This window comes from Lynx rufus, unplaced genomic scaffold (assembly GCF_022079265.1).
Source record: "Lynx rufus isolate CCGP_SWC_20201006 ecotype Redwood Valley unplaced genomic scaffold, mLynRuf1.p SCAF_7, whole genome shotgun sequence".
Classification (NCBI taxonomy): domain Eukaryota; kingdom Metazoa; phylum Chordata; class Mammalia; order Carnivora; family Felidae; genus Lynx; species Lynx rufus.
In genome coordinates, this window is record NW_025814889.1 from 119,484,494 (window position 1) to 119,509,096 (window position 24,603).

Below are 24,603 nucleotides of genomic sequence, written 5' to 3' on the forward strand. Positions count from 1 at the left end.
GAGAACTTGAGACGGAGTGACTGAGGGTAAGACAGAGCTTCACAAGCTTTGGAGCTGCAAAGCCCAGCTTGATGTGATGGAAAGAACAGTGACTGTTCACTCAGGAGACCCACGTACAGTTTAGGCTTTATTGTCAGTCGTGTGATGTTTGAGTAAATTATACACTTCCTCTGAGCCTCACTTTCTTCAACTATATGGTCCTTTTTATCTTGAGAAGTCTGAGCTGGTTATAGGGTGAAGGTGGAATCCAGATTCAGGAGACAGATATCTGGGAGTAAACAGTCTATGGCATGTGGTAATTTCTCCTTGTCTCCTATCGGGGGTCAGAGTCAAGGTGTGAGGCACCCATTAATATGGCTTGTTCTGTATTTTACAAGCTACACTATCATCCTTAATATATTGATGGGGAGCTCCTAATACCCTGTATTTCTGGGATAAATTGATGTGTGAAATTGAATGTGCATGCCTCGATACTGATTTTTAACAGACTTGGGATATTTTCTGTTGCAGTTTTCTTGTCAAGTTCAGTGTCCTCAGGCTTATATTACCTTTATTAAATTTGTGCAACCTTTCTTTAATAGTTGTCATAACTGTGAGACTTCAAAAAGAAGTCATACAGCTATAAAAGTATCATTTCATTCTCTGTCAGTGATTATGGGAGAGTTTAGGGGATAGTTAAACTGACAAATATAGTTCCATTTAAGTGAACAAAACATGTTTTAGTCACTATTAGAAAAATATGGAAATTTATTTTTGAGAGAAAGAAGATAAATTCAGCTTTTAGCAATTCAGTCTTTATTTTGAATGTCATTGTGAAGAAAAGGCTACCTTGATGGATACCCTGTAATCTTTGTGCCTGAAACAAATATGACCATTAGTTCATGGTGGTGAAAAATGATTTAAGACTTTTAGGTTGTCAGAGAGAGAGGTAGCAGACAATTGATTTAAGTTTGAGAAATAGGTTTAGTTGAGCAATAAGCCATCTTTGTTAATAGGACTTAAAGTAATTGTTAGCATTGGTACGTATTATAAAATTAGCTAATCTTAGATTAAGCATTATAAGTCCAGTCACCCATATTATGCTTATGGGTTCTTCTCCAAAACTCCCTTCTCCCCTGCTTAACAAAGGAAAGAATCTTAATTTAAACTGTTTTGTGAGTGATTAGGGGATATAAACCTCATTTTAAAGATTTTTTAAAAAATGTTTTATTTTTGAGAGAGAGAGAACATGAGCAGGGAGTGGCATCGAGAAAGAGGGACAGAGGATCTGAAGCAGGCTCTGCACTGACAGCAGTGAGCTCGAAGTAGGGCCCAAACTCAACGAAGTGTGAGATCATGACCTGAGCCAAAATCAGTTGCCCAACCGATTGAGCCACCCAGGTGCTCCTAAAACTCATTTTAAGTTGAATTTGGCTTTTTATATGATGTCTATCTCAGTCCCATTTCAGTAGCCCCCTTGAAAAATATCAGAAAAGTATACTTTAGCAAATGATAGCCTTACTAAAATGGGCTTTGTAAAGAAATGGAAAACAGGGTGCAGAGTTAGCTGTGGGATTATAAATTCATGTGTCTCAGGTGGTGGGCAGAGCAGCTGCTTTTTAAACCTTTTAAAGCTCATTTTATTTTATGAAAGTGTATTTGAACCACAAAAGTGAAATGAAATGAAAGCGTGAAGTGCTAAATGCAGCTGCTGAGACTAGGATAGGGCTTTGTTGTTCCCCTGGGAGATCTTGTTGGTTGTTTTCTGTTTCGCTTTATGTTTTCAATTGAAGTCTCTGTTCTAAAGAACAGAAATTGCTCTTACAGCCTAACAACTGATTGTGCCTTATTTTTCATTAGCTCATTAATGGAAAAACAGGTCAGACTGATTATCTGACAGAAGCTCAAGTTAGTTGCTGTTGCTTAAGTCCACATCTTGAGTACATTGCATTTGGAGGCGAAGATGGAGCCATTGAGGTATTATTCTGTTCTAGTCTTCAGAATCCTTCTGTGCAGGAGACTTATTTCTTTAAAATTGTGTGTCTGGCATTGTAGACTTATACTAAATAAATCTTTTTGTGGTATATCAGTCATTCTTCTGCTAGGCTAAAATCTTAAAATCCTGTTGGTGATATATTTTTCAGATTGCCTTTACTATGGTTTCTCATACTTTTTGTCTTTTTGTGTTCTTATGGTCTATCTAGTTGTTTTGCTATTCTGCAAGAATATCAAACACTGTCAGAGATTTAGCTGACCATGTAAATAGCACTTTTTTCTCTCCTTAGCAACTCAGCCTTTGGTGTAAGTTTCCATTTTGGTACTGATAAGGTTCCTTGGAAATGTCTGTGCAGGGTTGTCCTTTGCTTACCTGTTTCACCAACACTTCTGATACTCTTTTGGTATTAGAAGTATACCTCTTCACCACCTGAAATCCTTAACTTATTAAAGAAGACCAAATAACTTAAAAAATGCAAAAATGTGTAATAAAATGATTTTATCACAAAGCACATTGTCTTTAGCTGTGTAATGGTTTTTCAAAGAACATTTGCTCCTTCTCTCACCTTTTTCTCATCCAAGCTTTTTGGAATTATTTCTTAATTTAGTAATTGTGGCACAAGCCACATTTATTTTACTTTGGATTTATTTTCATAAGGAATTACACAAATATTCTCTAGTCCATATTGCCCCACAAAGAGGAGACTATATGTTTACACACAAAATGAAGGAAGAAGCTTTTAGAAAGTGATGCCAGTGTTATTATATATTTGTCGTGGCCATTGTGGCATGGATTCAGAGTTAAGGTGTTTTTTTTCATTGTGAAAAATTATTTATCATGAAGATGAGTGCTATTTTGAAAAAAGTATATTGTGAATGTTTTTTAAGCAAGGGATGGTTCTCCATTTATAAGTGCACCTTAGTCTTCCCTCTCGGTCTCATCTTTCAAACTGGTGTATATTATTATTCATTCTTAAAGGATCCTTGCTTCCTCTTTTATTTTTACCTTGTTGCAAAGCCCACACTACATTCTTTTTGTTTTTACGATCTGAGTATCTTGAAATAAACCTTAGTTTAAGGAAATAATTCACAAAACACACATGTACCTCATCCATATCCCTGTCCTCAGAGTCATCAAATAATATAAATAATATAAAATGAATCATATGAGATTACTAATATTTGACTGTATTTAACTTGTAAGATAGCATTTTCATGTGGTTGAGTCTAGTATCATCAAGTAATAAAGGCTATCATTTTTAGGTATTTATCGACCAGATTCTCTCATGGAATTATTATAATACTTGGATGTTAGATGTTGTTATTCCTGTTTTACAGATGTCTAAACTCCAAGTTTCCATAACTTTGATTAAATCAGTAAGTGTCAGAACTAGGATTTAAGCCCTGGTCTCTGAGCTGCTGTGCTATGATGCTTGCCTGCCTTTTCCCTACAGCAGTTCTAAGATTGTTCTGCTCATTGGGGAACGCTCTCACACAGTTCCCATTTGCCTTCTAAAAGGAGCATTTTATCAGACATGCAGGTTAGGCTTGAATTTCTACCATTTCCTATATTAGCATCATTTCTATTTTCCTTAGGCTTCCTTGAGGCATTTTAATTTGGACAAGAGAACATATTTACTTTTTTTGTTTTGTTTTTGGTCAGTTCACTTGAAAGCCTTTTTGACATAGTCATTAGTTTTTGAGTTCTGTTACCACTTTTTTAATCTCTGCATTAGGCATATTCATCTTTAGATCCTTTATGTGTTCTTGATATACTTTAGAAACCTACTCTTTATTCTCTTGTCTGTTTCCTGTCTCTCTCATTACCCCCCTCTTTCCTTGTCTCTGGTGTTTTATAAAGAGCTTGTGTTGTCAGTCATCCAGAATTTTTCTTCTCTCTCATCCATCTTACGTGTCCTTTTCTTTTTGGAGGCTGAGTTCAGGCTGACACTTGTTTGATGAATTGGTTAGTTGAGTTCTCAGAAGGACCACTGGTTCCTACTGCTATCTGGTCATTCCAGTGAGTTTTATTTTAGGGTGTGTGTGTGCATGCATGTGTGTGTGTGTGGATACACTTGTGCATATGTATGTTCCATTCATTTGTGTGTCTTTAATTAAAATGAAAGCACTATGAGATGGAAATTCTATACCCTTCTGTATCTAATTTAAATTTAATATCTTTGGGGTGTAATGCCTGGGTGTTGCTGAATTTCTTGGTGCTAATTTTCTGTGGTTTTCTATTTTGAAGATTTTAGAACTCCTAAACAACAGAATCTTCCAATCCAGGATTGGGCACAAGAAAACTGTACGGCACATCCAGTTCACAGATGATGGGAAAACTCTTATTTCAAGCTCTGATGATTCTTCAATTCAGGTGAGGAGAATTAACTTCCAACATATGTCATGCTGACTCTAGCAAAGGAACACTTTGGTTGTGGCTCATATCTGGTGTGCATTTTAAATATTTCCTTAAGATCATACTACTTTGGGGATACATTCAGATTATGTACATAGATTTAGATAAAACCCATTCACGTTTCATATTTTTCTGTGGGTGAGGCAGGCAATTTGACTTGGGAACCCTCTACTGGAAGGTTGTTTATTTTGAAGATCAAGGAGTCATTTGAGTTCTCCCACCTGCCTTATATTTGGATTTGCTTCAATAAATAAACGTTTTTGCCACATTTATGTAGTTTCTCTTTTCTTTAAAGTTGTAAAATCTGAAATAATTTTATTCTTTTAAGAATAAGATGTATATTATAGGAATGAAATTCTTTAAAAAAGGAATAGTTTGCCATAATGAAGGATTGTGGATATGGAGGCCTTACGCCTATTGTATGTTCTTTAAAAATTAACTTTGTTTTTATCAAAGTTCCAATGTACATACTTTTAAAACTTAAATAGTATTACAGAGCTCATTATGGAAAACAGACATCCCCATTACTCATTCTCCAGAAGCACTTCTGTTAGCTTCTAGATACTTCTTTTGTATTTACCTTCATGCCCCCATATCTCAAGCTTATAATGTTTTTAATTTCTATGTTTGAGAACTTATCTTCTGAAAATTAAGATGAAAATGTAGCCTTTTTCTTCTCCCACCTGTGCTACCTTTGACATAGGCACACCCCTTTTTTATCACCCCATTATTCTAATACAGTTATAATAAAATTTTGTTTTGGTCATTAGTGTCATCAGAACTAAGTAGACTAAGTGTACTATGAATGTGCTTCCTGCCTTAATGCAATTTAGGACAGTTCTACCTTTGGATGTAGTTTGCAATTATTTTACCCTAAAACTTTGAAGACGTTGTTCCATTTTCTCCCAAGGTTCCAAAGCTCATACTGAGAAGTCTGAAGCCATTCTGATTCCCAATCTTTCTCTCTGGAAGATTTTTGGATCTTCTCTTTGTCCCTAGAATTTTGAAATTTCATGATGATGTGCCTTGGTGTGTATTTGTTTTATCCATTGTTTTGCCTATTTGTGGTCCCTTCTCAATTTGGAAACATTTTTTAATGCAAGTAAACTTAAATTTTTCTTTATTCCTCCCCACCCCAATATGCTTTCTTTTTCTTTAACAACCATTATTCAGATATTGGATCTCCTGGACTGATCATGTAATTTTCTTTTTCTGCATCATGATTTTAAACCATGCTGTGTTTTCTGAGTTTTCTTCAGCTTTATCTTCCAGGCCTTTAATTGACTTTTTTATGTGTACTATTTTTTTTTTAAATGTTTATTTTTGACAGAGAGAGAGAGACAGAGCATGAGCAGGGGAGGGGCAGAGAGAGAGGGAGACACAGAATTGGAAGCAGGCTCCAAGCTCTGAGCTGTCAGCACAGAGCCCGACGCAGGGCTCGAACCCACAGACTGCGAGATCATGACTTGAGCCAAAGTCGGATGCTCAACCAACTGAGCCACCCAGGCGCTCCTTATTTCTACTATTTTTAATGCTGAAGAGTCCATTCTTATTTCTTTAGAAGAGCACTGTGTTCTTGTTTCAGAGATGTAATACCTTCTTTGAGGATGGGTGGATATATAAATAATGTACAAATTATACATATAATACACATATATGTATATATGTATGTATGTGTATATATATATATATATGTATATATATATATATATGTATGTATGTATATATATACACATAATTTTTTCCTCAAAATTGCATTTTCATGCATAGTTGCTATTTCTTCCAAGTTTTGTTTTTTTTTTTTCTGTGTGGTTGCTTTGGCCTCTTATTTTAAATGTCTTCCTCAGCTGTGTGGTGATACTAGCTACCAGAGGTGGACACTAAAAGGCTGATTGAAAGCTCTGCATGTTGACTGAGACCTTTTCTGAAAAGTAGTCTGGATGGGGAATCTTTGTTGTCAGTATCTTTAGGTGTTTTGTCATGTACTTGTCAGATTACTAGAGAAGAAACTTCTGGTCTTTCTGCCTGGAGGTTATAAATCTGGCTGACAGATTCTTAGAGCTAAGTGGGGAGGAGAACTGGGGGGTAGCTGTAGGGTCTCGTCATTTAGTGTGTAAACCTTCACTGGATCCCTCTGTTCTCAAAAGTATAATTCTGTCCTCAGTTGTGCTGGTGCCCTTTAATTTAGAGTCTTCTTTCTGGTCTATTCCCATTGTCTGTAGGAGCATTTTCTACACTTGATTCTCTCTCTCTCTTTTTTTTTCATAGTAACTTTGTTTCATTCAATGATGGTTCTTTTCTTTTTTACACAAAATTAGTTTTCCTGAACTTTTTGAAGGAGTAGGTAAGGCCAGTGTTTCTAGCTTTATAGCTCTACAGCTTCTCCTTCTGTTGTTTTCATGAAACATTAAAAACATGGCCTTGTTCTTATGAGATTGCTTTGCTCTATCCTCTTCCTTTGTTTTTTTTTTTTACACCTTCACTTTCCTTTGCTGCCAAAATCCTTGTTCCACTCAATTTGGATTCTATTCCCAGCAGTTTCTCCTCATTAGTATAGGATTATCCTGGTTAATTTTGAGAGTTCATAGGTCCCAGACTGCTCCATCCCTTCCAGACTGGACCATAGTTGCCTTGCATTCAGTGTCTGCTGCTGCTGTCCCATTGGTCCACTGAGTTTTCCAGTGAATGTACTTGGCTCTTTTGGAATTCTCTTTTTAGGTTTGTCAGACTCTCCATACTTCTCTATACTTTCCACATAGATTCTGGGATGCAAGTCTTGCAGCTCTCAGTTTGTCCCTACTCACTTGTATCTTGGGGTTTATGGAAATACTTTGTCAGTTAACAGGGTCTTGTCAGTGTTGTCTGTGCATTTTTGGTTTTGGTATTGCAGTTGCTTTGTCCACTTTTGATGGAGGCTTCAGGGAGATTAAAAAAAAACAAAACTCACCTGCACTGTTGCCATCTTCCCAGAATTCCTAATAGTTCTGGTCCTATGCCCATCCTCATTCCCACCTCTGGATGTACTCAGTGACCTAAGTTTCTGAGCAATTGGTGAATTCTGTACTGTCAGTTTTGTTGCTTCGGTTTTTCTCTAATGCTTTTAAGGATTCTGTTTTCTTGGTTCTGCTATTCTCTATTTCTTGGTTCTGCTCTTTTCTTGGTTCTATTATTCTGCTTTTCAGGCTCCAACATTTTTGTTCCTATTCCCTTTAGCTTGTCATTGTAGTAGGGTTTTAGAAGTGAAGGAGATACAAATACGTATGTTCAATAGAAGTTACTGTATGTTCTTTTATTTAACATGTGTTTCTTGCATTAGCAATATTTACAGTATTTAAAACTTTTGACAGGGTGCCTGGTTGGCTCATTTGGAAGAGCATGTGACTGTTGATCTCGGGGTCATGAGTTCAAGTCTTACATCGGGGATAGAGATTACTTAAATAAATAAAAACTATTTTGAAAAAAAATATTTTTATGTTATGTCTTTGTGAGTTCTATATGATTGGAATGAAATTTGGTTTCAGTGCAGAAAGTTACTATAGACTCCCATGATATTGTTATTAGCATTAGCTATGAAACTCAGTGTAATATTCACCTTTCTTCCTCTCCAGATTGCTTTGAAATGGGTGAAACTAAACTACATCTGATGAGATTCTGTTGAGACCTTGTATACTGTATAGTTTTTCTGTCAGAAGCTAAAATCATAGGTTTAATGACCTGCTTGAACATCAGGTATTCTCAGCCAGAGAGAGAAATAATTTCTAGGAATATTTTTAGGTTCAGAGTTAGATTATTTTAGAAATATGAGTTAAGTGGTGTTTCATCCTCTTTTTTTACTCTATCCAGAATACTTCTTACATTTAAAATGTTTTAGTATAGGGGCGTCTGGGTGGCTCAGTCGGTTAAGTGGCCGACTTTGGCTCAGGTCATGATCTCGTCATGGTCCATGAGTTCGAGCCCCGCGTTGGGCTCTGTGCTGACAGCTCAGAGCCTGGAGCCTGTTTTGGATTCTGTGTCTTCCTCTCTCTGACCCTCCTTGTTCATGCTCTGTCTCTCCCTGTCTCAAAAATAAATAAAACGTTAAAAAAAATTAAAAAAAATTAAATGTTTTAGTATATATTCATGTAACAAAACTCTTGCTGGGTATTTTGAAGAATTGACTGGTTGGGTTTTTATTTTAACTTTTTAATAAATAATTAATTGGAAGTTTATGCCCCAGCCCTCTTTGTTGAGGTGTGACAAAATTGTATATGTTTTGGACATACATTATGATTTGATATATACACATTGTTAAATAATTACAATGATCAAGTTATTTAATGAATCCACACACGTCACATAGTTATCATCTTGGAGGTTTATTTGATTCATTTTTGTATCCCCAGTGCCAAGAATTTAACAGGAGTTCAGTAAATCTCTGTTGAGCTGAACCAAAGTTATTTCCAAAATTTAAAAATCAATTCACTTGATTGATTATAGCACCTAGCGTTGTAAAAATTGAGGTCTACCTTTGGTAGTTTTTGATCCTTTTTCTTGAGATAAATATAGCCCAAGTAGCAGCCATGTTCACCTGAGCTATGACACTATATTAATTCTTACAGGTATAAGAAGATTCTTCAGCATTTTTAAAATTTAAATTTTACCATTTATATAGCTGAAAACATTCTGTAGTGTACATACATTGCAAAAATTATAGCTCATGGTAGGGACATCCCCAAACTCAATACATTTGGTTAATGCTGGTGAAAGTTTAGCTGTTATATAAGGTAATTCAGTTAGTACCGTGTGTTTGAGTCCAGTAAAAAAGGTGTCGCTGTCATCACTGCCTTATCAGAAAGCTTTTGCAACAAACCGCTAAGGCTGTTCTTAATCTTTCCTCAGTCATTGTCAAACTTTTTGTTCTATCTGCTCAGGAAGGATCTCTGACTTCTTGACGTGGAGGGCAGCAGTAAGAACCCAACTCAAGATTGAACATTGAATCAGACACAGCTGGGAATGGCAGTACTGGTCACTGTACTGGAAGAGCTGTTAATAGTAGTCACTGATTCTCAATTGCAGTAATGCCCAGAAAGTAGGAGCAACCCAGAAAGTTCCTAGTGGAAATGATCTAGGTGTATTTTATGCTTAGTCACACAGGGTGCCTTTCTTTTCTGATATGATTTGGGGAGCCAGAGAAACCTCTCTTTATTCCTCCTCCTCAACATGTCTCCTTGAGTTCTTAAAATGCTGAAATTCCTAATACATTCTCTTTAAAATTCCTCTCATTTCTAACTCCTCTTCTAGGGTCCTCTTGCTCTCATACAGATACCCTGCTCCTGATATCCTCCTTCTGTGAATGAGCACTTGGAGACAGTAGAGATAGAGATCTGAGAGCCAGGGCTCGGTGGTGAGGGGCGGGGGGGGGGGTGGCTGCTTAAGTGTGGAGGATGAAGGAGTAAAGAAAGGGGATGAGAGAAGTGTCATTTCTTTTATAGTTTTGCCTAAGCCTGACAGGAAAAGCCTAAAGATATTTCTACTGTTGAACCTTCACCAGTCAAAAACTTGACCCAGAATATCACTAATGTGCATACCTGTGGTAGTTACTGATTTTTCTTTATCTTTTTATTCCTGATGTTAAAAATTAGAAGAAAAATCCGTTCTAGTCTACTTGATTGCCCACAGCTCGGAAGTCCAACTTCATCAAGCCCACTGGACTTATTATTTTTTTAATATCTTCCCAACCTTATTTTTCTGATTCTTCTGCATATCCTGTATTTCAGCTAGATTGAGCTATAAACTGGTCCTCATAATCTTTCCATGTTTTCCTGTTCCTGTGCTTTAACTTAAGCATTCATTGCCTTTATTTGAAAAGTCCTTCTCAGGTTGTGAATCATACTTCCAGCCCATACCTTACCTCAAGCCTATTTTGAATGCACTGTCTCCATCATTTCAATTTCTTCTCTTCCTTTTGTGCTTGAGGAATTCTTCCTGGAGCTCCATATGGAAAATAATGTACTATATCACTTTGTCAATTTGAGGATTGCATTAAGGGGATATTTAATATCTCTATCTCTAAAACTTAGACATTCTGTGACTTGGTTTGAAGCTGCTCTAGTCAGCTGACCTTCCCAGGCATTAGGGCCCGTAGGACTCAGTAACTTCAGTGGAGCTAGTATGTATGTATGTATGTATGTATGTATGTATGTATGTATGTATGTATTTACATCCAAGTTAGTTAGCATATAGCGCAACAGTGATTTCAGGAGTGGATTCCTTAATGCCCCTTAACCATTTAGCCCATCCCCCCTCCCACAATCCCTCCAGCAACCCTCTGTTCTCCATATTTAAGAGTCTCTTATGTTTTGTCCCCCTCCTTGTTTTTATATTATTTTTGCTTCCCTTCCCTGTTTCATCTGTTTTGTATCTTAAATTCTTCATATGAATGAAGTTGTATGATATTTGTCTTTCTCTAATTTTGCTTAACATAATACCCTTTAGTTCCATTCAAGTAGTTGCAAATGGCAAGATTTTATTTGATTGCCGAGTAATACTCCATTCGTGTATACACACATATACATACCACGTCTTCTTTATCCATTCATCTGTCGATGGACATTTGGGCTCTTTCCGTACTTAGGCTATTGTTGATAGCGCTGCTGTAAACATTGAGGTGCATGTGCTCCTTTGAAACAACATACCTGTATCCCTTGGGTAAATACCTAGTAGTGCAATTGCTGGATCATAAGGTAGTTCTATTTTCAATTTTTCGAGAACCTCCATACTGTTTTCCAGAGTAGCTGTACCAGTTTGCATTCCCACCAGCAGCGCAAAAGAGATCCTCTTTCTCTGCATCCTCGCCAACATCTGTCGTTGCCTGAGTTGTTGATGTTAGCCATTCTGACAGGTGTGAGGTGGTATCTCATTGTGGTTTTGATTTGTATTTCCCCATTGATGAGTGACGTTGAGCATTTTTTCATGTGTCGGTTGGCCATCTGGATATCTTCTTTGGAGAAGTGTCTATTCATGTCTTTTGCCCATTTCTTCTCTGGATTATTTGGTTTTTGGGTGTTGAGTTTGATAAATTCTTTATAAAGTTTGGATACTAACCCTTTATCTGATAATGTCATTTGCAAATATCTCCTCCCATTCCGTCAGTTGCCTTTTAGTTTTGCTGATTGTTTCCTTCGCTGTGCAGAAGATTTTTATTTTGATGAGGTCCCAATAGTTCATTTTTGCTTTTGTTTCCCTTGCCACTGGAGACGTGTTGAGTAAGAAGTTGCTGTGGCCAAGGTCAGAGAGGTTTTTGCCTGCTTTCTCCTTGAGGATTTTGATGGCTCCCTGTCTTACATTTAGGTCTTTCATCCATTTTGAGTTTATTTTTGTGTATAGTGGAAGAGTGGTCCAGGTTCATTTTTCTGCATGTCACTGTCCAGTTTTCCCAGCACCACTTGCTGAACAGACTGTCTTTATTCCATTGGATACTCTTTCCTGCTTTGTCAAAGATTAGTTGGCCATACATTTGTAGGTCCATTTCTGGGTTCTCTATTCTGTTCCATTGATCTGAGTGTCTGTTCTTGTGCCAGTACCATACTGTCTTGATGATTACAGCTTTGTAGTATAGCTTGAAGTCTGAGATTGTGATCCCTCCAGCTTTGGTTTTCTTTTTCAAGATTGCTTTGGCTATTCTGGGTCTTTTTCTGCTTCCATATATACTTTAGGATTGTTTGTTAGTGGAGCTATAATCTTCAGTCTTGGCCTAACTTGCGGGGCTTAGGAAACTGTGAATATGTAATGGGGATACTTTTCTCTGGAAAATTTAATCGGATGGAGAGCTCACTAGCATATTGCGGCTTTTCTCTATCTTCTGGTGTAATTAATTGCTCTCCAAGAAACTGAAGAAAGTGATTTTTTTTTCTAAAGATTTATTTTAATTTGTTTAGAGAGAGTGTGAACAGGGGAGAGGGGCAGGAGGAGAGAGAGAGAATCTCAAGTAGGCACCACACTCAGCCCAGAGTCCAACATGGGGCTCTATCCCATGACCCTGGGATGACCTGAGCTGAAATCAAGAGTCAGATGCTCAACTGACTGAGCCACCCAGGCACGGAAAATGAGTTTTATTTAGGAGGAAACGTATTTTATTTTGTCACTTAAGTTAATTAATCCCAGCTTTTCTCTTCTCAGTCTCTAAAATGGGAACACCCTATTTTTTTCTTGGTATTCTTCTGTGGTTTTCTTTTTTTATTAATAATTTATGTATTTCTTAATTTACATCTAAGTTAGCATATGGTGTAACAATGATTTCAGGAGTAGATTCCTTAATGCCCCTTACCCATTTAGCCCATTCCCCCTCCCACATACCCTCCAGCAACCCTATTTGTTCTCTATATTTAAGAGTCTCTTATGTTTTGTCCCCTTCCCTGTTTTTATATTATTTTAGCTTCCCTTCTCTTATGTTCATCTGTTTTGTATCTTAAAGTCCTCATATGAGTGAAGTCATATGATATTTATTTGTCTTTCCCTGACTAATTTCACTTAGCGGTATTCTTTATTTTACTGAAATGCCATGAGGATAAAAGATGTTAGGCTATTGAGCACATACTACCCCACTCCTCCAATGGGATATCATGGGAAGAGGGTTATAACAGACTTACTTCTTTGATAATCAGGTGTGGAATTGGCAATCAGAGGAATATGTCTTTCTACAAGCCCATCAGGAAACAGTGAAAGACTTTAGGCTCTTGAAAAATTCAAGACTGCTTTCCTGGTCATTTGATGGAACAGTGAAGGTAATTTGAAGCACAAGGTTTTTTTGTTTTTGTTTTTAAAGTATTCTGATATTGTAATGATTATATTGTGATAGCTAAAAGCAGATGGGTGGTAAGTAACTACCTAAATTTTAAAATTTCTGTTTTCTCATGGCTGTTTTCTGTTTACTGCGATCACCTTCATCTGTGTATTTAAGGGCACTTAAAGAGGTCAGAACAACCATTGTGCTAAAGCTCTTACTTTATAGATAATATATTCTAGATGATTATGCTCAGTAATACAAAATGTTCTTTTTCTAATTTTTTTTAATGTTTATTTATTTTTGAAGGAGAGAGAAAGAGTGTGAGTAGGGGAGGGTCAGAGACAGAGGGAGACACAGAATCCAAAGCAGGCTCCAGGCTCTGAGCTGTCAGCACAGAGCCTGACACGGGGCTCAAACTCACGAGCTGTGAGATCATGACCTGAGCCAATGTCAGATGCTTAACCGACTGAGACACCCAGGTGCCCTCAAAATGTTCTTAAAAGTGTCAACTTCTGTATTTCTTTTTGAAGGTGTGGAGTATTATTACTGGAAGAATAGAAAAAGATTTTGTCTGTCACCAAGATACAGTACTTTCTTGTGATATTTCTCCTGATGCTACTAAGTTTTCATCTACATCTGCTGACAAGACTGCAAAGGTAGGTCAGTTAGTTGAAATATGCATGTATAAAAGTTAGGTATTGGTTATTTATTATGAGTCCAAATGATGTATAAAATAGTAAGTGTCTATGTGTCTGTCCTGTTTTATGGGTTTTTGACAGATGCCCATTGACATTTAGTGTGTCAAATAGATTAAATGAATAACATTGAGGACTTTTGATTTCTGCCTTACTAATGACTTTTTTATCTATTACTGATAAAATGCAATTTCTACCATATATTATAGGCGGGAAAAAGCACTGAAAGGGATTTACATTTAATTGCGTATCCATTGTAAAAGTTTATGCAATTAATGTAAGTTGATACTTTGGAAAATAACATTCCAGTGAAATGCTGCCTGGTTGGGGACATTGACTATCCATTCTCTTCTTTTTTATCCATCTTTGTTAATGACCTCATTACCCATTTTTCCAAACTACAAACCTTGGAATTGGCTGGACTCTGTCCTGTCTTTCATGTTCTGTTGATTACTTCTCAGTGTTTCTTGGCTCATTCTTTTCCTCCTTATCCCACTCCATAAGATTTGGTCTCCTCCTTCATTGGTGAACCTTTCTTTGGTCTGTGCCTCCTCCAGTTTATGTTTCTTACTACTGCCTGAATCTCCTGTTGAAATACCTTCTGTGACTTGATGGTTTTTATGCCAGACTCCTTTGCCCTTGACCGTCTCTTTCTGCTGCATTGTTCCTTCTGTGCCAGGCTACTTTTACCTCCATCTTTTGTGCACTCAGTTCACTTTGGCATGACACACTTCTCTTTTTTTACCTCGAAGCATTATGACTCATTCTTTCAGAGGTAGGTTTGATGTCCGCTTTTCAGTGAACCCTTTCCTGCCTGTCAGGCAGGGTTAGCTGCTCTACCTTCAGTGTTCCAGATTACTCCAGTTTCTTAGAGCATTTACTTCATGTAACTATTCACTTAATGATTCGTAAGTCTATATACCTGATTATAGAGTTTTCAAGGGCAGGGAGGGTATCCAGTTCATCTTTATACCACCAGTTCTTAGCTTACGGTGTCTGGAACATGGCAATTACAGTACATTCTTATTAAATGGTGATGACATTGAACCACAAAGAATATTGGAAAGAAAAAAACAGTATTTTGGCTGCCAAGACAGTAAGATAGTGATCTTTAAAGAACACTTGTCATATATTAGGCCTTGTGCTAGAATTTCACTATTATCTCACTTAATCTTCACACCATAGGTACTATTACCCAATTGTACAGGTGCAGAAACGAAAGCTAGAGAAACTTACATGAGTTGTCAGTACAAGGGACCCAGGACTCACACTCAAGTTGGCTCTACTCTGTAGACTGTTCTTAACTGATTTGCTATTCCTTTTACGTCTAAAGTTAAAGAAGCTGTGATTTTGGTCCTTGAGCTTAAGTTAACATAAGTAATTAAAGGGAAGATAAGGAAAAAACAATGTTGCAAGTTGAGACTTGGGCCTCTAATGAAAATTTATTGAACTGTTGAATGTTATAACTTCCATATGATTGAATTTATGGCTAGTCAGCCCCAAGACAGGGTTTGCAGGTACTTATTTTGAGTGTATTTACTATTCTTAAACAATCTTAATTGCTTTCCAGATTTGGAGTTTTGAACTTCTTTCCCCTCTTCATGAGCTGAGGGGCCACAAAGGCTGTGTGCGCTGCTCTGCCTTCTCTGTGGACAGTACCCTGTTGGCGACTGGAGATGACAATGGAGAAATCAGGGTAGGGTGTTTGCTGACATGAAAAAGCGCTGCTCTTTCTGTAGCTTTGGTTAGTGCTCTGTACCACATGGGGGAACTTTGTTAATGTGACTGAGAAGTACAGGCCCTGGGGTTCTGGTTGGGTGAGACCTTGTTTGCTTTATTTCCTGTGCACAGTGTGTTCACAGCTGCGCTTCTCTGCAGGAAAGAATTAGTTTTAGTTAGAATGAAGTGTATGAGTTAGGGTTTGTGGGGGCACCTGGGTGGCTCAGTCAGTTAAGCATCCAAATCTTGATCTCGGCTCGGATCTTGATGTTTGGGTCGTGAGTTCAGGCCCCATGTTGGGCTCTGTGCTGGGCATGGAGCCTACTTAAAAAAAAAAGAAGAAGAAAAAAAGAATACAGTCTCTGAATGTGAGGATGCAAATTCCTGAGCTGTTTGCACTTGGTTGTCTGCTTTTAGCTTGAGAATGATTCATTGGGATTGTTGGACCTGAACCAAAGGTTGTTTATAGTGGCAGAATTTGAATAAAATAATTTTATAAATCATTAAGTAGATTATAAATGAATTGCAAATTCTGCTCTTTTGAGCACTGAAAGAATCACTTAATGGACTATATCCATTGGATAGTCAACATTTATAGTGTGGCCTATTACAGTCCTCATGGGATTGCCTGCCTCTGGTTGTGTTAGAAGGATTGGGCAGTTGATGGGAAAAATTTGGGTGTTGGGATGGCTGTTTTAGTAACCAGTGTATTTGAAGAACGTCTTTTTTTTTTCTTTTTTTACAAAGGAAGATTTAAAATTCATGACAGAGTATTCAGTTTGCAGGAATAGAGGAATTATCAGATGGTCTTTCCAGGAAAATTAAGATTCTCCTGCTTGAGGGCTAAGTAACCAATCTTCTCTGTACTGTTCTAATAAATGCCATGTCAACTGAAGTGGCAGGGCTGCTTTGGGAACATTCATTTTGCTCTGACTTCTCATCTTAGATGAAAAGGGCTCCTTTACTGGTTATGAAGGAGTATTTCATTTTTCAGAAACGCTTGAGGAAACAAATTCTCTTTATTTTTTAATTTTTTTAATTAAAAAAATTTTTTAACGTTTATTTTCGAGAGAAAGAGAGACAGTGTGTGTTGGGGGAAGGGCAGAGAGAGAGAGGAGACACAGAATTCAAAGCAGCCTCCAGGCTCTGAGCTGTCAGCACAGAGCCTGATGTGGGCTCGGGCTTGAATTCAAGAACTGTAAGATCACGACCCGAGCCGTAGTCGGCCACTTAACCCACTGAACCACTTAGCTGCCCCAAATTCTCTTTCTTTAAATGCATGTCATTTAAAATTTTTTCTTTAGTACATTAAACAAAATTTTTTTTCCTTGATTATTTAAAATGTAGCTGTTAATTTTTTTCTCTCTCTGTATATATGTATCTCTGATATTTAGCTATCTTACTAAATTCTAATGAGTCTGTCCATTTGATTTTCTTGGATCAAATGTTTCTAGGAAAACATTTACAAATGATGGTTTTGGTCATTTTCCTTTGCTGTTTATGCCTCTTTGTCTTATTCTGTTGTGCATTTATTAGAGTACTGCCCATGTATTAATTATCACTGGAAATGAATGGAAATATTAGCATATGTGATTGGGCTGTTCATAAGGATCTAGTAAAATAATCTTTATCTATATTTGTATCTTTATATATGTGTGTATGTGTATACACACACACACACACACACACACACACACACACACACGTAAAACCTTAAGGCACTTAGTGTTTAAATATGTTTGAATGCCTTTAGGTGTTTGAATGACCTCTGTCAGCATTTTTCATGGTAGATCCTGCCCTAGAATTCTATTTTTTTTTTAATAGTTTGTTAAGCCTTTTTTGTTTACTCCTTGCTTCTCCCATTATTCTCTTATTAAATGAAAAGGATCACAGTATTCTGACCAATTGTTCTAAGTTCTCTTGTTTTATTTTTTGGAATATGGTTAATGATAAATATTTTATTATTTTATAATAATAAGTACATTTTTATTATAGTGAGTGGCATTTAAAAAATTGAACAGGAGAGAATGCAATCTAAAAAAATTCCTAAGGTATCACTGAATTGTAATTATATTTTTGAGAAAGATTTCCAAATATGTTCCAGATTAGATGGATAGATATATAAAACTTCTGGGTGACCTTGTGTGTTAATGCATTGTGTATTTTGTTTGTGTAGATATGGAATGTCTCAAATGGTGAGCTGCTTCATTTATGCGCTCCGATTTCAGTAGAAGAAGGAGCTGCTACCCATGGAGGCTGGGTGACTGACCTTTGCTTTTCACCAGATAGCAAAATGCTTGTCTCTGCTGGAGGATATCTTAAGGTAAGAGTTCCTCAAAGACTGTGAAAGAAAAGAACAGCCTGTCTACTACTTTCCAAGCTATTTTCACTTCCTGTTTCTCAGTTGGGCCTCATACAACCCAGCAGAATGGAAGGGCAGTGACTGTTGTCCTCATTTGGCCTAGATGAGACAGATCTGCAAGGCTACTTTCCTCAGTTCTCTTGGAAGTTTTGATGATAGTGTTAGGGATGTTCTCTGTACACAGCTCTCATACTGCCCCATACTTAGATGATCAGAATGACTAGAAAGTTGGGTGTTTAACTTAATTTTATTTTCCACTGATGGTTAACTATTTTGGTTGAAAGTCTTGAATTATTTGTGAAAAAAATTTGTGAAATTTCCTTTTTTTCCCCTTAAGTTTATTTATTTATTTTGAGAGGGAGAGAAACAATCCCAAGCAGGCTCCACACTGTCATTGCAAAGCCCAATGTGGGGCTTGAACTCACGAACTGCGAGATCATGACCCGAGCAGAAACCAAGAGTCGGACTGTTAACTGACTGAGCCACCCAGACACCCTGTGAAATCTCTTAGGTACTACTAGTAGCATTTGTAATAATAGTAGCAAGAGTATATTGCTTTATTTTATAGCCTACAAAATGCTTTACTTACATAATCTCATAAGCCAGCTTTGTAAGCTTAAATTTCATTACCCTTGGCTTATAGATGAGGAAACTGATGTTCATTGCGTGTGTTGTGGTGCCTCCGGGTCCTTTTTTGGTGCTCGCATGTATTTATCCACTCGGTACGAATGTGTTCTGTGCCCACTGTGTGCTAAGACATCGCTATATGGCACAGTGTTTTAAGACTTGATTTTGCCTTTCAGTGACGTATAGTCTGGGGAAAGCAGATAGTGAATAAATAGTCTGTAAAATATAGGAGGGTTCTGGGACATGTGTGCATAAAGATGGAGTTAGCAGAGGCTTCGTAGAGAGGGGGATGCTTGAAGTGAGTCTTTTGAATGGTGGTACACTTGTGAAAGGGTTGAAGATACTATATATTGTACTGACCACTTAAAATAGATCCCTAATAAATTAGATCTTATATTACTTTTATTTCTTACTGAAAAAATCCAAGTGTAGGAAATGATTCTGATTAATTGTCTAACACAGTATAGGTGTTCAAAAATATTTGAATAAATGAATTTAATTTTTTGGTTATATGAGACCCACATAATTACAGTTTTACTCAACATAAAAGTGTACCTTATAAGAAAGAAGACAGTTTTTAGCTCTGTGAGAGGATGTTTGTTACAAACACTTTTTGAGTTGCATTGAGAACGCACTGCTATTTATAAAATGTTGCATTAAACTATACCTTTTTGGTATAGTTTATTTAGTTACTGGGACGGATCTTGAAACTGTCACCATCTATTTTCCTTTAATGTAAAGATAAACTGAGACTCTTAGTCTGCTCTGAGGATGATGCTTGGAGGAGCAGCATTGTGATCTTTGGGTTGGAAGCAGGGGGCCTTGAGTCCAGTACCTGTTGAAAAACATAACTGCTCAACTTTGACACTGAGCTTCTAGAGACCATGTCATTTGATACTCTGGGCCCCAGAGAAGGCTGTCTCATAATCATGAATCTGGCTTATAAGGTGTATAGCAATCAATGACAGGATTCCCAGAGTTCTTGGAGAACCTTGAAATAGAGCAACAGAATAGATGTCTGTACTGTAGAGGCTATGTCTTAAGGGAGTAAGAACCCATAGCCCATACATTCAGTCTGTATATTTAAATGACAGTCAAGCTGTTCTTCCCTCTGGTTTGATTACTAGCATGGTTAAACTGATTATGATATAGCCCAGCCTGCATCTACTCAGCATGTTAATGAGACTATCAAAAGCACAGAGCAAATTAGAAGTAAAAAGGAACAGCTGCTGTAGTGTCCAAAGGAATGAGCCTTTTGAGTCTGTTTACTAAAGAATCTAAGCTATATAAATCGAATGTCAGTAGGATAAAGTAGATATCCAGTAGCTAAAAAGCTCTTAACTTTCAAAATGCTTTTTTTTTTTTTTTAAGTTTATTTATTTTGAGAAAGAGAGAGCACAAGTGGGAGAAGGGCAGAGAGAATCCCAACCAGGCTCTACACTATCAGCCCAGAGTCCAATGCGGAGTTCGATCTCACAAACCATGAGATCATGACCTGAGTCGAGATCAAGAGTTGTATAGTTAACCAGCTAAGCCACCCAGGCAGCCTTCAAAATTATTTCTATCATAAAGTTAAAAAATAATATAATGTAGCTGTTTACTTGTGTAATGCCATAGAATACATAAGTTAGAATGATAGGAAATCGACATTAATTCATACTTACGAGAAGAAAGCTGGTTTGAAATGTGGAGTACATGGTGATAAAAGCAGGTGTGCCATTATATAGAGGAAAGAGAATGTAATAGTCAGGAGAGTGAGCCAGGGCAGATTGCCCAAAGTCAAAGCCTGTCTCTGCCACCCATTAGCTTTGTGATTTTGTATGAGATTATTTAATCTCTCTATGCTTTGATTTTCTTATTTGTAAAAATGGGTATAATAATAAACTCTAGCTCATAGAGTTGGGATGGTTAAAGGAGTTAATGCATGTAAAGCACTCTTACATAGAGTCACATAGTGTACCTTGAGTAAATGTTAGATATTTTTTAAAATTCACTTTATTTCTTTTTTTTAAATTTTTAATGTTTTATTTATTTTTGAGAGAGACAGAGCACAAGCAGGGGAGGGGCAGAGAGAGGGAGACACAGAATCTGAAGCAGGCTCCAGGCTCTGAGTTGTCAGCACAGAGCCTGACACAGGGCTTGAACTCACGAGCCACGAGATCATGACCTGAGCCGAAGTCGGCCACTTAACTGACTGAGCCACCCAGGCGCCTCAAATTCACTTTATCTTTTAGAGCAGTTTTAGGCTCACAGCAAAATTGAGCAGAAAGTACAGAGTTCTCATATACCTCCTGCCCCCACACATGCACAGGCTTCCTCCACTGTCCATAGATTATCAAGAGAGTGGTACATTTGTTACAATTGATGAACTTACATTGGCATGTCATTAGTACCACTCTTGGTGTTGTTCATTCTGTGAATTTTGACAAATGTATAATGACATGTGTCTACCATTGTAGTATCATACAGAATAGTTTCATTGCCCTAAAAATTCCCTATATTAGCTATTTTTAATGTCATTGTTTTTTAGTCAATATTCAACTTAGTGGCTTGATACAATGTTTCTAAGCAGAGTGGTTTGTTTCAGTAGAGGGAAAGGTAGTGGCACTAGATTAGGTACCAGAAACAGTTCTGCTTCTGCCACCTGCTAGCAGTATCATCTTAGGTGACAAGGCCTTTCTTCTCTAAGAACCCTGGTTTCCGTATTTGTAAATGAGGCAGTTGATCTAGCTGATCTTTAATGGCCTTACTATCTGTGTGATTTGTTTCTAGGGGAATGGAAAGTAATGAATTTTCTCTCAAGTAGGTGGAATGTGTGCTGTGCAGTCTTGATTACATTGCTATTTTATAAAGCAAAATCACCACTTCTGGAAAATTTTAAGTTACTACAAGTTGCTTTAGTGAGGTTTACTAAAGTCCATGGGGTATACTTTTACCAGTTACTATTACTGAGGAAACACGAATAGTTTACCCAGTCAAGCACAGAATGTTAGGCACTGCCCCCAGTTACAAAAATGAGTGACACCATTATTTTGTTCATGATACTCTGAATCTTGATGTACCTGACGCCTTTTCAAAAGGTGTTTATGTTCATTGTCTCTTTTACCCTCATTTTAGCTGTGAGATACATGGGTAAGCTTTATGAATATCTCCATTTGGTAAATAGCTGTAAACACTGTTATAATTTGAGCAAATTCAGTGATCGGGAGGAGAAAGGAAGGATTGGCCGGAGCACCTGCTGCATGCATTTAAGATGTTTAATATTTATTTAGCAAATAAATGTATAGACTCTTATGTAGAGGAACATGGTCATAGGCTCTTGAATCATCCTGATTAAAAGGAAGATTAAGCTGGGGCTCCTGGGTGGCTCTGTCGGTTAAGCACCGACTTTGGCTCAGGTCATGATCTCAAGTTTCGTGAGTTTGAGCCCTGCTTTGGGCTCTGTGCTGACATTTCAGAGCCTGCTTCAGATTCTGTGTCTCCCTCTCTCTCTGCCCCTTCCCCACTTGTGCTCTGTCTCTCTCTGTCTCTCAAAATAAATAAACATTAAAAAAATTTTTTTTAATTAAAAAAAATTTAAAAATGAAGATTCAGTAGAGAGAACATTCTGTCTGGTGTCCTATAATAAGAAATAGTCTCAGTGTCTATCAGAATACCAGTCTGTGTCTGCAAAAGAGCATTTTAATTTTTTTAATTTTAATGTTTATTTGTGAGAGAGACAAGGTGCAAACAGGGGAGGGGCAGAGAGAGAGGGAGACAGATTCTGAAGCAGGCTCCAGGCTCTGAACTGTCAGCACAGAGCCTGATGCGGGGCTTGAACTCATGACCTGCAAGATCATGACCTGAGTCGAAGTCGGAGGCTTAACTGACTCAGCCACCCAGGCACACCTGCAAAGGGGCATTTTTAAAGAAAACAGGGTTATTCTGTTCATTCTACTGAGAAAGATATCCAGGCGGCAGAGTTCAGTGCAGTCATGGCCATAGTTTACTTTGTATAGCCTTGTGTTTGTAGCTTTCTGTAGGCTGCACGTTTTTCCAGCATACCTTGCAGTGGGGTTAGGTGTTGCATAACTGTGGGGCAGTCACCAGGATTAATCAGGAAATAGTGACTAGGTTGTTAATATTAAACCTCAGACATTTTTCCTACAGTTTGCCGAAGTTTGGGAGTGGGTAGATGATAGGGTGAAGGACCTGGCTGGCACTAACTGCAATTGTCACACAGAGTAATTACCAGTCTAATGAGAATTTTGTTTTTCTCTGAACAGTGGTGGAGTGTTGACACTGGGGAATCCTCACAGACCTTCTACACAAATGGAACCAATCTTAAGAAAATACACGTGTCTCCTGACTTCAAAACATATGTGACTGTTGATAATCTTGGTATTTTATATATTTTACAGATGTTAGAGTAAAGTAGTTAAGGAATAATGTAGTTGAACTCTTTAATTTTGAATTGGAAAAAAATTCTATTGAAACTTCTGTATTTCGACTTTTTATAAAGCTGTGAATTGTTTTGCAGTACTGCATTCATTATGAAAGTGTTTGTGGTTGGGTGAATAATATTAATGTAGCCTTTTCCCAAACGAACACACCTTTAATCTTGTTTTTCATAATCATCATCATTATTGTTAACAGTTTGTCCTTAAGATGCAAATGAAAATGTAAATATGTACCTTGTTATACTGTTGGTAAAATTCTCTCTTGATGCATTCAAATTGGTTGACATAATTAATGAGAATAATTTGAAGGAAATATGTATTTTAATGCTATTATTATGCAGGCTGTGCCTCAGGGTAGCAGGCCTGCTTTCTGAACCACATTACCCCAAGGGATATAGTTCTCCCAATTACAATCTTGGAGCTTATTTGCACCCCTTAAATTTGCTTTAAAAATATTATGTTTGTGTGCATAGTTTGCAGCATTTCCTTAAATTCACTAGATAAGTGAGTGTTGGATTTCAAAAGTTCTTGTGAAGCAAAAATCATAGGACTACCTTTTTCTCACTAGCTAATGGCAGCCCTGTGCCGCCACTGGACTCTAGTTGTCAATCTTTGAGTTGGGTGCTGTCTTGCTTGCTCTGGTTTTTAACCAGACTTGTTACTTGACTGAACTTGACCTTCCTTTATAAAATTTTTTTTTTTATTTCAAGAGAGAGCGAGAGAGAGAGAGAGAGCCAGTGAGCGTACGCACATGTGTGTGTGTAGGGGAGGAGCAGAGGGACAGGGAGAGAGAGAATCCCAAGCAGGCTCCACAATTAGCACAGAGCCTGATGCAGGCACTCAGTCCCATGAATTGTGAGATCATGATCTGAGCTGAAATCAAGAGTCGTCACTTAACCAGTTGAGCCACCCAGACACCCCTGAACTCAACGTTGCTTAATCCTCAACTTTCTTCTTTTCTTTTTTTACAGTTGAATTTTTGTAAATTAGAATAATTGGAGAGGACCAATTTTCATTATGTTCTAGCAGAATTTTTCTAAGAAATATAAAATAGTAAAAAATCATTTTCTTCCAAGTCTGCTTACTCAGATGAATGGCATCTGTTTACTCAGATGAATTTCGAGAGAATTCTCTATGCTTTTCTATGTAGTAACAGAAGAGTCCTTGTGAATCTGGAAACTGGTCTGTCTTCCAACTGGTATTCTTCTCTTCTCTCTTCTGTTCCCTTTCTTCCTCCCTCTTTCCCTCCCTCCCTCCCTCCAAGGTTAATCAGGAACGGTAGCTCTTAACAGAGAAAAAGTATATCAGCATCAGTAACTAGCTTTTTTGACTTCCTGATTAGGAATTTTAATTGCATTAAAGCTGCATTTTTGCCTGACAATACATTATTAAGGGAAATGGCAATAAATTAATAGATGTGGTTCACATAAGAATAACCAAAATTCAAGAATTTTGCTGCTGCAGCAGAAAGTAAATCAAATGAATATTAGTATTAACAGGTAAGCAGTGAGCCAGTTTCTGTTGTTGGTGTGTATTAGATGTGGTATTGATAGGGGGCCTAGACCACTCCGAATGTATTTTAGATTAGATATTACTATTTAGCATTT

At 37.4% G+C, this 24,603-nt stretch overlaps 1 protein-coding gene across 3 annotated transcripts in view; it reads left to right on the forward strand.

Moving 5' to 3' along the window:
- Positions 1-23,752, forward strand: part of APAF1 (apoptotic peptidase activating factor 1) — an 88,944-nt gene extending 65,192 nt beyond the window's left edge. For all 3 annotated transcript variants that reach the window (XM_047067439.1, XM_047067438.1, XM_047067436.1), the window contains 7 exons: positions 1,840-1,956; positions 4,223-4,348; positions 13,033-13,152; positions 13,685-13,810; positions 15,420-15,545; positions 17,745-17,891; positions 22,823-23,752. In XM_047067439.1, coding sequence (XP_046923395.1) covers positions 1,840-1,956; positions 4,223-4,348; positions 13,033-13,152; positions 13,685-13,810; positions 15,420-15,545; positions 17,745-17,891; positions 22,823-22,969 — 909 coding nt within the window. In that variant the 3' untranslated portion in view covers positions 22,970-23,752. The remainder of the gene's footprint in view (positions 1-1,839; positions 1,957-4,222; positions 4,349-13,032; positions 13,153-13,684; positions 13,811-15,419; positions 15,546-17,744; positions 17,892-22,822) is intronic.
- Positions 23,753-24,603: the final 851 nt, after the last annotated feature.